General features: G+C 32.8%; 3 protein-coding genes across 3 annotated transcripts; 1 reads left to right on the top strand and 2 right to left on the bottom strand.

Annotated features, from left to right (window-relative positions):
• The first annotated feature begins 534 nt into the window (after positions 1-534).
• LOC112521381 (probable WRKY transcription factor 41) lies at positions 535-2,127 on the top strand. The gene is made up of 3 exons (XM_025130210.1): positions 535-941; positions 1,034-1,162; positions 1,378-2,127. Exons 1-3 carry the CDS (start codon positions 640-642, stop codon positions 1,940-1,942), a joined length of 996 nt encoding a protein of 331 aa, XP_024985978.1. The 5' UTR covers positions 535-639; the 3' UTR covers positions 1,943-2,127.
• Positions 2,128-2,592: 465 nt separating this feature from the next.
• LOC112521567 lies at positions 2,593-4,854 on the bottom strand. Its single transcript, XM_025130499.1, has 3 exons — positions 4,400-4,854; positions 3,347-3,364; positions 2,593-2,906 (listed from the first exon to the last, which is right to left on the bottom strand). Exons 1-3 carry the CDS (start codon positions 4,758-4,760, stop codon positions 2,716-2,718), a joined length of 570 nt encoding a protein of 189 aa, XP_024986267.1. The 5' UTR covers positions 4,761-4,854; the 3' UTR covers positions 2,593-2,715.
• Positions 4,855-10,147: 5,293 nt separating this feature from the next.
• Positions 10,148-11,710, bottom strand: LOC112521653 (hydroquinone glucosyltransferase-like). The gene has a single exon (XM_025130635.1). The coding sequence runs from the start codon at positions 11,641-11,643 to the stop codon at positions 10,237-10,239; it is 1,407 nt and encodes a 468-aa protein (XP_024986403.1). The 5' UTR covers positions 11,644-11,710; the 3' UTR covers positions 10,148-10,236.
• Between the last annotated feature and the right edge of the window lie 495 nt (positions 11,711-12,205).

The raw sequence follows: 12,205 nt of genomic DNA on the forward strand, positions 1-12,205 counted from the left end.
ATTTTATATTGGTTTTTTAATTTCTATAAGTTTGTTCTTTGATGTTCTTCATTCTTAATATGTAGAAGATGATATTTAACCAAAAAAAAAAATTAAATTAAATAAAACATTAAAATGGGCTAAATTTGCAAAAGGACCATTTTGGCCTCTACTTCAACAGACAAGTTAGACGACTGTTTAGTCGAGGGACCAACTCCAACAGAAAGTGCACACCACAAGGACCAAATCCTTAATAAATGAAGTCTAAGGACCAATTTTGTAAAAATCTAGCACATATTATGAAACGTGTGATTTGAATGGTTTGATTGTGACGTGGAATTGGGCATCAGCAATTTAAAAAAAGGAGAAGTTAGTGGTCAACGGCCAAAAGAGCTCACTCGTTACAGCGTTTGACCAACAAACGGTCCATCTTGGAGACTAAACCATTTTACTCGGTTTCTTTAGTCAACCTTTGACTTCCCACCATTTTCCTTCAACCTCGCCTTCCTAACGCCTATATATTCTTCACTTCCGCCACTCTTTCCTTCCTACTCTGCTCTACTCTACACTTCCACCATCACAACCTCCTCTCTGAACCACCATTGACTTTCCAAAGTCAAACCCACCTTCAACCTGCAGTATAGTGCTATCTCACAAGATATGGATACTGCTTGTGTTTCAGAACAAAACACAGTCATCCATGAGCTGACTCAAGGGATACAAATGGCTAAGCAGCTAAGATCCAATCTGAACTCACCTCAAGTCAGAGACTTCTTGATACACAATATCTTATCTTCATATGATAAAATTCTCTTGGTTCTTAAATCTGCTGACTCTGCTGGACCTCCGACCCCTGGTCTGCTCGACTCACCGATATCCGGAGGGAGCCTACAAAGTGGAGGATTCGAGTTTGGCCAACTCGTTGATGATCAGCTGGGCCAAAATGTCGTTTCCAGAAAGAGGTAATTTTCCCATCTGTACCACTTATCTAGAGAGAAATGATTAAGTGTTTGGTGAACAGACCCTTAATCTGTTTTCTTGATTGGTGTAACAGAAAGGCGTCGACAGAATGGGAAGATCAAGTTAGAATCAGCACTGACGACGGGCTAGAGGGTAAAACCGATGATGGTTACAATTGGAGGAAGTATGGGCAGAAACTCATTTTAGGTTCCAAATATCCAAGGTAAACTCATAATCCATCACCGTTAACCATCGGACTCACATGTGGGTCCCATGATCGTTTTGATACCAGAGGGAGAAAAAAGGCGGTCATATAGTCAATGGGGCCGCCTTTTGGTCCAAATATATTTTGACCATTATGGTACTAAAATTATTTATCCCACCATTATGGTAGTAATTTTATTTGATCTAACGTTAAGTATTTTTAAATATTTGCAGAAGTTATTATAGATGCACATACCGGAAGGCTAAGAACTGCTTGGCAACAAAACAAGTGCAGAGAACAGATGAAGTCCCTGCAGTATTTGAGATTGCATACAAAGGGAAACACACCTGCAACCATGGCCCCACCCAGTCGGCAGCACCATCACCAGCTTCGCCTGAAAAACATGAAATAGAGCCACCCCACCACTACCACCACCACCACCACCACCACCACCACCAATCATCACCAAATCCCAGTGAGGTGCTCTCAGATTTCAAAGCCAACCTCAGTGTTAACACTACTGACTTGGGTGCCACTGATCCATCGTCATTTTCCTTCTCTCCAACACCATTTGGAATCTTAGAAAGTTGCCAGGAACTTCTTTTTCCAAATCATTTCGATGATGAACTCTTGCAAGGCTATTCACCACCGTTCATCTCTCCGGCCACCTCTGAATTAAACTTATTCTCAGACTGGAACAGCTTACCAATGATGGATTTCCCAACTGATCCGGAAGATACATTCTCGAATTACAAATTTAGTAACTCGTATCTTCTAGAAGGATGCAGCCTTAGATAACCCTCAAGAACTATAGATATTTGAATAATTCAAGATAAGAATTCTGCATCAGTAGAATTCAAGATTGATGATCATGTTTGTAACATATATTAGTGTAAGATTTTGTAGCCAAGGAACATCTAAAGTTATGTATGAATATCAAATATCAATTTTTTGCCAGTGAAAAAGATGGTACGTGATCGAACAGGCTCAAATGCTCCCTATAACTCACGTTTTGAATGGCATATGATATGCTGTACACTTTGTGTCTGTTGCAAGACGTAGTTTTTTGACTTTCTTGATACAATTACTTAATATCCATTTTTGAAATTTTGTACAATTCCCTACTTGCTATTTTAAAAGGGAAAAGAACATATACAAACGTAAATATGCATATATGTATAGAGTCACAATCATTGCAAACCTCCTAATTCATACAAACCAAACAGTTGATATATTTATGGAAAATGGTGAGGGTTCATTTATTATGATTAGGATATGAAGGATGATTCAAGTTCATTCATTATGATCAACGCTTTAGATTATAAAATAATTGAGATATTTATGGAACCAGATATTCTTCAGCCTATATGGACGGTGGAGATTGGTTTGTTTATGGATTAGGAGGTTTGCAAATGATTGAGACTCTATATGTATATATCCAAAGAAAGTGTGTAAATGCACATAATTACATAGTAGTAAGATCAAACATGTATATTACATAATATATTATCATACATCTTTCTTTTATCTACTTTGCATATAAATTCCATAACAGAATGATAGGATGAAGGTCAAGTGGATGGAGTGTTGTCATCTGATACCTCTGAAACAGCATCACGTGCAAGTTCCTTTGCATGATTGGCTTTTCTAAGAGCTTGTCTGAGGCCGATAACGATAAACAGGTTGGTCAAAGTGAGAAGTGATTCAGCACCACCATGTAACCAATCCACGTTTGATAAGGAAGTTCCATAATGCACCTTGGCTGTCCAAAAATAGTCACAAACATATATAGCTTCACTCGATTTTTCCCAATTGAACCAATTTTCTATCATTTTGTGGGTCTTATTTACATGCTAAGTGAAATATAGAAAGTGCAATTACAAATCACTCTTACTTTGTGTAACAAAATGGTTCAAAATTGATAAATATATGTAACAAAATTCAAAATTGACCAACAAAATGTTTTGTTGTTAGATTACTTATGTACTATGTACATATGCTTATGTGTACTATTGAAAGACATCTTTTTCAGAATGCTTATGTGTATCAGATTTCTAGCACAATTTTTCACCGAAATCATTGACTGATATCAAATTGGCTTCAATTGAAAATAGCCTGTGAAGTATTTGTTCTTTTTGATAATTAATAAAACGATATCTACAGAATAAAGAATGAAATCTGAGCTAGGAAAGAGGAAATTACCGTAAATTCCTGCTGGGACTGGATGTGAAGAAGAGGGGCAAGAACACACCACCACAAAGAAACTTAGTAAGATCAAATGAAGTTGATTTAACAATAATTAAAGGAGTTGTTAGCATTTTGAATAATTTTATTTTTTGATTAACCTGGATATCCAACCCGCTATGCGAGCCGACTAATCCCAGGGCGACCACTTGCTTTGCAGCTAGCCCGGAGTCACCGCATTTGAACCTCCGTGGCCGGGATTTTTATTCCTTCTTGGATTTGAAACTGGGACCTCCAGGTACTTTTGACCTTTGGAGCCAAATTCAAACCAATCAGGCACCACCCTTGTGGTTAGCATTTTGAATAATTGCAATAAGCATGGAAAAGAACAACAAAAAGAACACTCTGATGATCAAAACTAGTGAACAAATTTACTCCAACCGAAAGGTTGGAACATTCTTTTAGGTATCTTCTTTTTGTCAATTTGAAGTGTTTCTTTTTCAGTTATGTTCCATAGATTGGCATGTTTTCTTTTAACAAATTTCACATGTACATTCGACTGATTCAATATGCTAATGAAATCAATAACAATAACAAAATGAAGGATACCAAATCAAAACAAGACAAGAATGACATGAAAATGATGATATAGGAAGATGCTTTGAACCATAGCACAAGCAAATTGTATGTTTTTTATATCAAAACAAAGAAAGGATTACCAATTTGGTGTTTGAGAATTATTCAAGTAAAACCTTAGCGAAATTTCATCAAATTGTGAGCACAATAATGTACGTTTTTGTTGCATACCAACTATAGATTTATAGCAAAATTGCAAAACAACAGCATATAGTTTCAAAATGTACAAAATCTAATCAGTAGGCCTTGGCATACTCCTACAATCTACGGGTACAATAAAGAAGAACGGGATCAATAAGAACCAAAGTTTAGAACAATTCACTTGGTAATATTAACAAACACTTGGCAGACAAGCAAAATGTACAAAATCTCTACAGCATACCACCGAGTACCGACATTCAAATAAGAAAAATAGATTAATGGAGGAAACTTAACTGGTGGCACCCACAAAAGCAAGCAAGAAGTAGAAACCAAAAAGGGTAAGCTTCGGCGCGGAATTGGATCTGGTGATGAAATATAAAAACCCAATGTATGGAAACAATGAGAAAGCAAAGAGTTGTGAAGCTATACTCTGTGAATCAATGGTGGGTGACCATGGATCTACTGGAAATGGCAATCCATTTACAACAAAATTACTTGGATTTTTCTCGGAAATTCTAGCCTTTCTGAAGCAATTGAACTGTTTGATTCCAGTGGGATAATGAGTATCAACTTTGAAACTGTTTCGAAAGGAGTAAGAAGAAGAAGAACCCAACAAAGTCGGACTACAGCATACAGATTGAAGACAGTTGATCATCGTGATCGAGTGATGAACGGTTTAACGAGGTTTCTGAAGAATGAGCAGTTCCTTATCAGAGTTTCATTGTGTGTTTTTGGGGGTTCCTTCGTTTTTTATCTGTTTTTGTCTTATTTATATAAAGAGTAACGGGTCGTTTACTAAACGCTTATCCGGGTAAGTGCTTATCAAGTCATGTTACCTTACATGATGAATATGGTAAGGACCAAGAATCTTACCCGGTAAGAATGAGATAAAAACCAAAAGTCTTACCCGGTAAGTGAGGGCGACGACTCTTACCACGGTAAGCGCTTACCGGGTAAATTGTTGCGTACAATGTCCTTTTGGTGGACTAAAATCTTACACCGTATGTAAATAATAGAGTTAAATTTTACCCGGTAAGCATTTACCGGGTAAGTGTTTGGTAAACGGCCCCTAAATTACACCGGCTCATTCGTATGGGTAGGAATGTAAATGAATCGAGCGAACACGGACAAAAGGTTTATTTATGTTCGTTCGTTAATTTAACCAAACAAACGAACAAACACAAATGGTAAACGAACGAAAATCTTTGTGTTCGTGTTCATTCGTTTAAAAATCAGGTGTGTTCGTGTTTATTTATGTTTGTTCCTTAACATGCTAAACGAACGAGCTGAACGAGCTGAACGAACATAAACGAACAGCGCTAAACAAATATAAACGATGATAAATAAACATAAACGATGAAAAGATAAAATTTTCAAATAAGGCAAAATGATGATAAAATTTAAAATTTAAATCTATATAAATTCTAAAAAGTTAAAACTTAAATAAATATTATTTGAATTCAAACAAACTAAATAAAAAGATTATATATTAAATTTAATATATAAACGAACAAACGTAAATAAACATATGTTCACGAACATAAATAAACAAACGTTCACGAACATAAATAAACAAACTAGACTTTTGTTTATATTCGTTTATTTACCTAAACGAACAATCCCCGATTACTTATCTCTATCCCCGTCCCCATCTCAAACGGGGAACGGGGATCCCCAACGGGGAAACGAGAATTTTGTTTCGTTTATGTAAGTTATTTTAAATTAAATATGTGAGAGACCATATATGTTTAAATCTCAAACATTTTCAATAAACTTAAAACCAAAATGGATTTAATTTAATACAAAAAACCACAACATCATAAAAGAACTAATAACTTAAAACAAAAAAAAAATTTTAATCAAGAAAAACTAAATTCACATATATCAAAAGATATCGAGTAATATAAAACTATATCGAGCAATATTCAAAATTTATCGAGTAATTGTATTTTGACTTGACATCCAAAAAATTGCATATTAACATCCAAAAAATAACAATTTTAGATTATAAACCTAGTTAGGAAATAATAAATTATGAATTAACGCTTTAGTTGAAATAAGTAATATATGTATAGATGTATATATAATTTATTAATTAATATATATAACGGGTACGGAGCGAGACGGGGAGTACCATACATGTCCCCATCCCCATCCCCGGTTTGAGACAAACGGGGATCTCCGTCCCCATCCCCATCCCCATCCCCATTTTAGTGTGGGAATCCCCGTCCCCGACGGAGGCGGGTGGATCGGGTTCCCCGACAGGTCGGAGCCCATTCCCATGCCTACATGTGGTTGCTCATAATTTTAATATGATCTCTATTTTAGAATAAGATAAAAATACGAGGGTTGTTATCGTTTACATTTTGTTTCGTGCTGAATCTCTCTTTTATAAATTACAACCTTAAAAAGCATCATTAGTTAAGGGATAATATAGTCATTTAACGTGTTAATTAAAAAAACCTTTTTTATTTGTTAATTACATCTTTATTATATTAACACACACGATCGTATATTAATTAAAATACATAAAAAAATACGTTTTTTATAAATTATATCATTGTAATCATCTCATCAATACATTCAAAATGAGTCCAATATTGAATGTTTTTAAAATTTAATCTTCTATTATTAAATATTATAAAATTTAGGAATTATTTTTAATAATTACATTTTATGCTCTTATAATTATAGATTACGTATGTTAATATAATAAATATGTAAAAAAATACATTAAATAAATAATCATAAGGGTAGAAGNTACGTATGTTAATATAATAAATATGTAAAAAAATACATTAAATAAATAATCATAAGGGTAGAAGATATAATTTTAAAAATAATTCATACGTATTATGATATTTAATAATATAAAATAAATTCCAAAAATATTCAATATTGACACATTTTGAACGTATTGACAAGACAATTATGATGATATGATTCGTAGAAAAAGAAACATATTTTAAAGTATTTTAGTTAATATACAATTATGTTTTTAATATAATAAAAAATATAAAATAAACAATAAAAAAGTAAAAGATATAAAATAAATTAGATAAATAAATTATAAGGGTATAAAATGGCAAAATAGTTTCCTAATAATCAACAAACTCTCATAAACTATTTTTACACTTTACACCTTTATTAGATCATTATCATAGTTTCATCAATACGTTCAAAATAAGTACAATAATGAATACTTTTGAATTTAAATTTATATTATTAAATACCGTAAAACTTACAATTTTTTTTAATAATTACATTTTATACTCTTATAATTATAGATTTAATAAATAACCGTAAGGATAGAAAACGTAAATTTAAAAAATAGTTCGTATATATTTATGATATTTAATAACATAAAAATTAAATTTAAAAATATTCAAGTCATTGTGAACGTATTAGAGAGACAATTATAATAATGTAATTTGTAAATAAGAAACAATTTTTTTTATGTATTTTAATTAATATACGATTATATGTGTTAATATAATAAAAATATAAAATTAAAAAGAAAGAGATATAAAGTAATTAAATAACTAATTCTAAGGTGTAGAATGTAAACTTTTTTCAATCAATTAGAAACTTGACGCATAAAGTACCTTTTTAAATTATTATTTTTTTGATTTACTTGGATATCCAATTCGCTATGCGAGCCGATTAATTCTAAGATGACCACCTGCTTTGCAGATAGTCCAGAGTTACCACATTTGAACTTCCGTGGCCACAAGGGATTTTTATTCCTCTTTGGATTTGAACCTGGGACCTCCATGTCAAAAGTACCAGGAGGTCCCAAGTTCAAATCCAAGGAGAAATAAAAATCTCTTGTGGCCATGGAAGTTCAAATGCAGTGACTCCGAGCTATCTGCAAAGCAGATGATCGTTCTTGAATTAGTCGACTCGTATAGCGGTTTGGATATCCATATTAATAAAAAAATTATCCTTCTACGTAATTTATTTTTGTAAACTTTGGCTATTTAAGAAAAAAGTTTCCTAAAGTGACTAAAAAGTGAAATCTATTTTATAAAATAACTATTTATATAAATTTCCCACCATTTAAATATATTTTGAGTGAATTTCACTATATTTTCCAATACTGAAAAAAGACATGAAAATATAAATCGTGAAAGTTGATTTTTTCGTTTTCAAAACTAAAAACAATCGATAGCTAATTAAACTTGAGGTTATTTTTCGAGTCAAAGTTGACTCAACAAACGTGTTTGTTGAAAAAAATTTATTATTTCAAAAAAAAAAAATCTATCAATTATATAAATGTGTGTCACATTTTTTTTTTAGAAAAGTTCAAAAAAATTCAACAATTTTTTTCATTTTAAATGATTTAATTCATAAACTATTTTTCTAAATGAAAGAAAAATTAAACTTTCACATTTTGTGTATGAAAGTTTAATGATTTTTTCATTCAAAAAAATAGTTCAGGAATTTAATCATTCAAAATTAAAAAGTTTAGTAGTTTCTTTATTTAAAAAATAGTTTATAGACTAAATCATTCGAAATGAGAAAATTTATTAGATTTTTTCCCTATTTTTATTTGATAAAACTTTCTTGCATTTATATGCATATTCTCTTTTTGATGATTACATGTAGGGGTGTTCATGAGTTGAGTTGAGTTGATCGGGTCGAAGACATTTGAACAAATCAATCAAATGCTTGCAATTTGAAAAATCTTAACCAACCCAACCCAATCCAAATCGTACGAGTTGGTCGGATTGATACTTTGATACATTAAAATATTCTTCTAACCTTGAATATGTTATTTTTCTACTCATTATTTCTTTTTCATCATCAGTCATTTTATACAACTCATCCATACTTCTTACGTATATCACATTCAGTTGATTTTCTCAATTTAATATATATGTTTACAGTTATTGAACATATATACGAATGAGTTATACAGAGATGTAAATAGATTGAAAATATATGCATATGAAGAGCGTACATGATGGTATAATTATCTAATGTATATATTAATATAAATTCAACAATCATATTAAATCCAAGAAATAAAGGGATATCGGGTTTATCGGGTTGGGTTGAGTTCAAATAATAGTAATCCAATATCAACCAAATACCTATGGTTTGAAAATTTTACAACTCGATTAGACATTGGGTTATTTCGGATTGAGTTATTTCATGTTAAATTGATCAGGTTGATCGAGTTTTTAAGCACCCTAACAGATGGTAGGTAGCGAGTTCGAATTCGAACGCGTTTTCCAATAACTTACCACTGTTGAGTTTGGTATAGGTGCTATCACATCATTACCTTTACTTTAATATTTTTATTTTAAATTATCATTATTATAGTTTGTATATGATGTTTAGAGATTTTTGGTTGGTTTTACGTTAAAATTATGTATAAATAGAGTTGTTTATGTGGATTAATCAGTCTCTATAAATTGAAAATGTTTTTGTTTGGGAGAGAGTTTTTCTATAGATGAAATGAACGTATTTTTTAATTGGATGAAACAAGTTTATAAAAGACTTGTCTTTCTGCGTAAAACTCCCTCAAGAAACTTACTGATTAAACTACTTTCTATATCATTAAGCTACTTTCAAGTCATATATTAGTTTAGTCTTGTCCTGTTCTATCATGTCTTGTCTGGACGCCAAACACACCCTATATGATTAGTATTAGTTTAGATATTTGATTGTAAATTGTTATATATTATATAAACAAAAAATAGATGACATGTCGGTTTGAATGCAGACCCCTCGTTAGTCTTAATTGCTGATTAAGTAAAAAAAAACGTCCTCTCGTACCGATGTCTTTAAAGGCAAGTTCTGAATGAAGTCGCTTTGGGATTACTTTTTGTCTGAATAATAAACATATGTTTAAAACCTCTTATCTCTCTTGTTTTCTCGAAAGTTTCTTTAAAGATTAAATTTAGGAGTTTGTATATATTTTCGCACGATATTAAAATTAAATTCTATGACTTTACGTGGTATGTTGAAACATGATGTCCTTGAAGACTTGGGTTTCACATGTTTTTATAATTCTAAACAAATTACTCCATTTTTATATTAAACATATAATAGTTTTTATTAAATGGCAACAATTAAATAAAAACATGCAACATTAATCGGTCCTTTCATTTAAGGTTATATACCTAAAAATCTAATTTTTTAGCCATGTCTAAAAGTGACGTGGTTGATGAACCATCTTGGCTCAACGCCATCGCAACACCCTCTTTCAGTTGTTCCATTTTCACCCTCATCTTACGCCCATCTTCTCCTTCCATCAAACTTCTAATACACTTCTCGATTTCATCTCTTGCCACCAGTCCGTTTTCACCCACTTTCACCCGACAACCAACACCGAGACTATCCGTCAAGTTCACAGCATTCATTTTTTGATCTGCGAAAAGCGGCCATGCAATCATCACAACTCCATTCACGATACTTTCGAGAATGGAGTTCCACCCACAATGTGTCAAGAACCCTCCGGTTGAGCCGTGACCCAGGATCTCAACTTGAGGGGCCCAAGTTGACACAACCAGACCATGGTCCTTGACCCGATCCAAGAACCCATCGGGTAAAATCGTAAACGGGTCAACATGGTTTTCTGCACTGAAGTAACCTGCATTTGCCTTTTCGTTTGGGCATTTTATGACCCAAAGAAATCTTTGACCACTTTGCTCCAATCCGAATGCAAGTTCGTTGAGTTGTTTTTGGGAAAGTGTGCCACCACTTCCAAATGAAACAAATAAAACCGACCCGACCGGATGCTTATCTAACCACTTCAAACATTCAAACCCATCGTGGGTTTGTTGTTCTGAACCTGTACGTATCAACGGTCCAACCGGGAACACATCCGGTTTACACCACTCACCTTCTTCCATGGCTTTAAACGCACCCGGTTCTAGTTCAACAGAGCTGTTAACCAGTATACCCTTTGGCAAATTATACATCTTGAACATCTCAACCTTTTCTTTCTGCGCCTTGTTCTTTTTACCGATAAGTGATTCAGGAGCATCGGTTCGTGGAATCGGAACACATCCTGGAAACCTTAGCGGTTCAGTTAAATCCCTGTACTCATAAGCATACATCTGATCTAGAAGAGGAACATGGAAGATGGTAACCAGCGTCATAGCTGAAACCGTAGAGAAAATATATGCTGAAATATCAAATTCTTTGGCAATTTCGAAACTAGGAGGGCCAAAAATGTCTACAACCAAAGTTGAGGGTCGTTTTGTCGAGTCACGAGTTAACTCGACAAGTGTTTGACGTAGAGCGGGTAATGACCGAGTCACGGTGAGTAATATCCGAGTCTCCATGGCAGCATCCTGTGGAAGGTCGTTTAGATCTACAGGAGGAAGAAATATGGAACTTACGTTCTCTGGCATGGCATTGAGGATGTCGTTTTGGGGTTTTATGGATGATCCGGCGGTGGTGGGAATGATGAAGGTGATGAAGACTCGACGGTGGAGGAGGTGGAGAAGACGATGAGCTAACCCAGTGAGTGGAATGAGGTGACCCATCCCTGGACTCGGGAAAATGGCTATGTGAGCTTCCATTATTGACTCGGTCACACTTGAAAGACACTCACCAATTGATGTCTATCTCTATCTATATATCCACATATTTACGGTACACAAATTTCTTTTAGTATTTCATAAAATTCAAAAAGAATATAGTATTAAATCTTCGTAAAGGTATTAATTAATTATATCCAAAAACAAATATATAAAAATTTAATTAATCGTTCATTTTATAGTATTATTTATTGTTTTTATTAATTTTATTTATCTAGTATCAAAGTCTATAATTACATGTCTAGAAAACTTTGATTTAACCATATGAAACAATCTAACTTACTTCTAATATAGGATTTTAAAAATTAAAACTACAATTATTTTTTTATACATTATTCACTCATTTATATTATCTGTCATTCATTTTCTGCTGACCCTTTTGATTATTTCATCCACATTTATTCTCTTATTATTATCTAAGAAAACTCATGCATTTTGAAAAAAAATTACCAACCATATAAGATAATCTAACTTCTATCAATATTTAATTTAAAAAAATAATTCAGAAATTTAATTATTTAAAATTAAATCATTTAATAGTTTC

Source organism: Cynara cardunculus, assembly GCF_001531365.2.
Source record: "Cynara cardunculus var. scolymus isolate 2C chromosome LG 11, CcrdV1, whole genome shotgun sequence".
Taxonomy (NCBI): domain Eukaryota; kingdom Viridiplantae; phylum Streptophyta; class Magnoliopsida; order Asterales; family Asteraceae; genus Cynara; species Cynara cardunculus.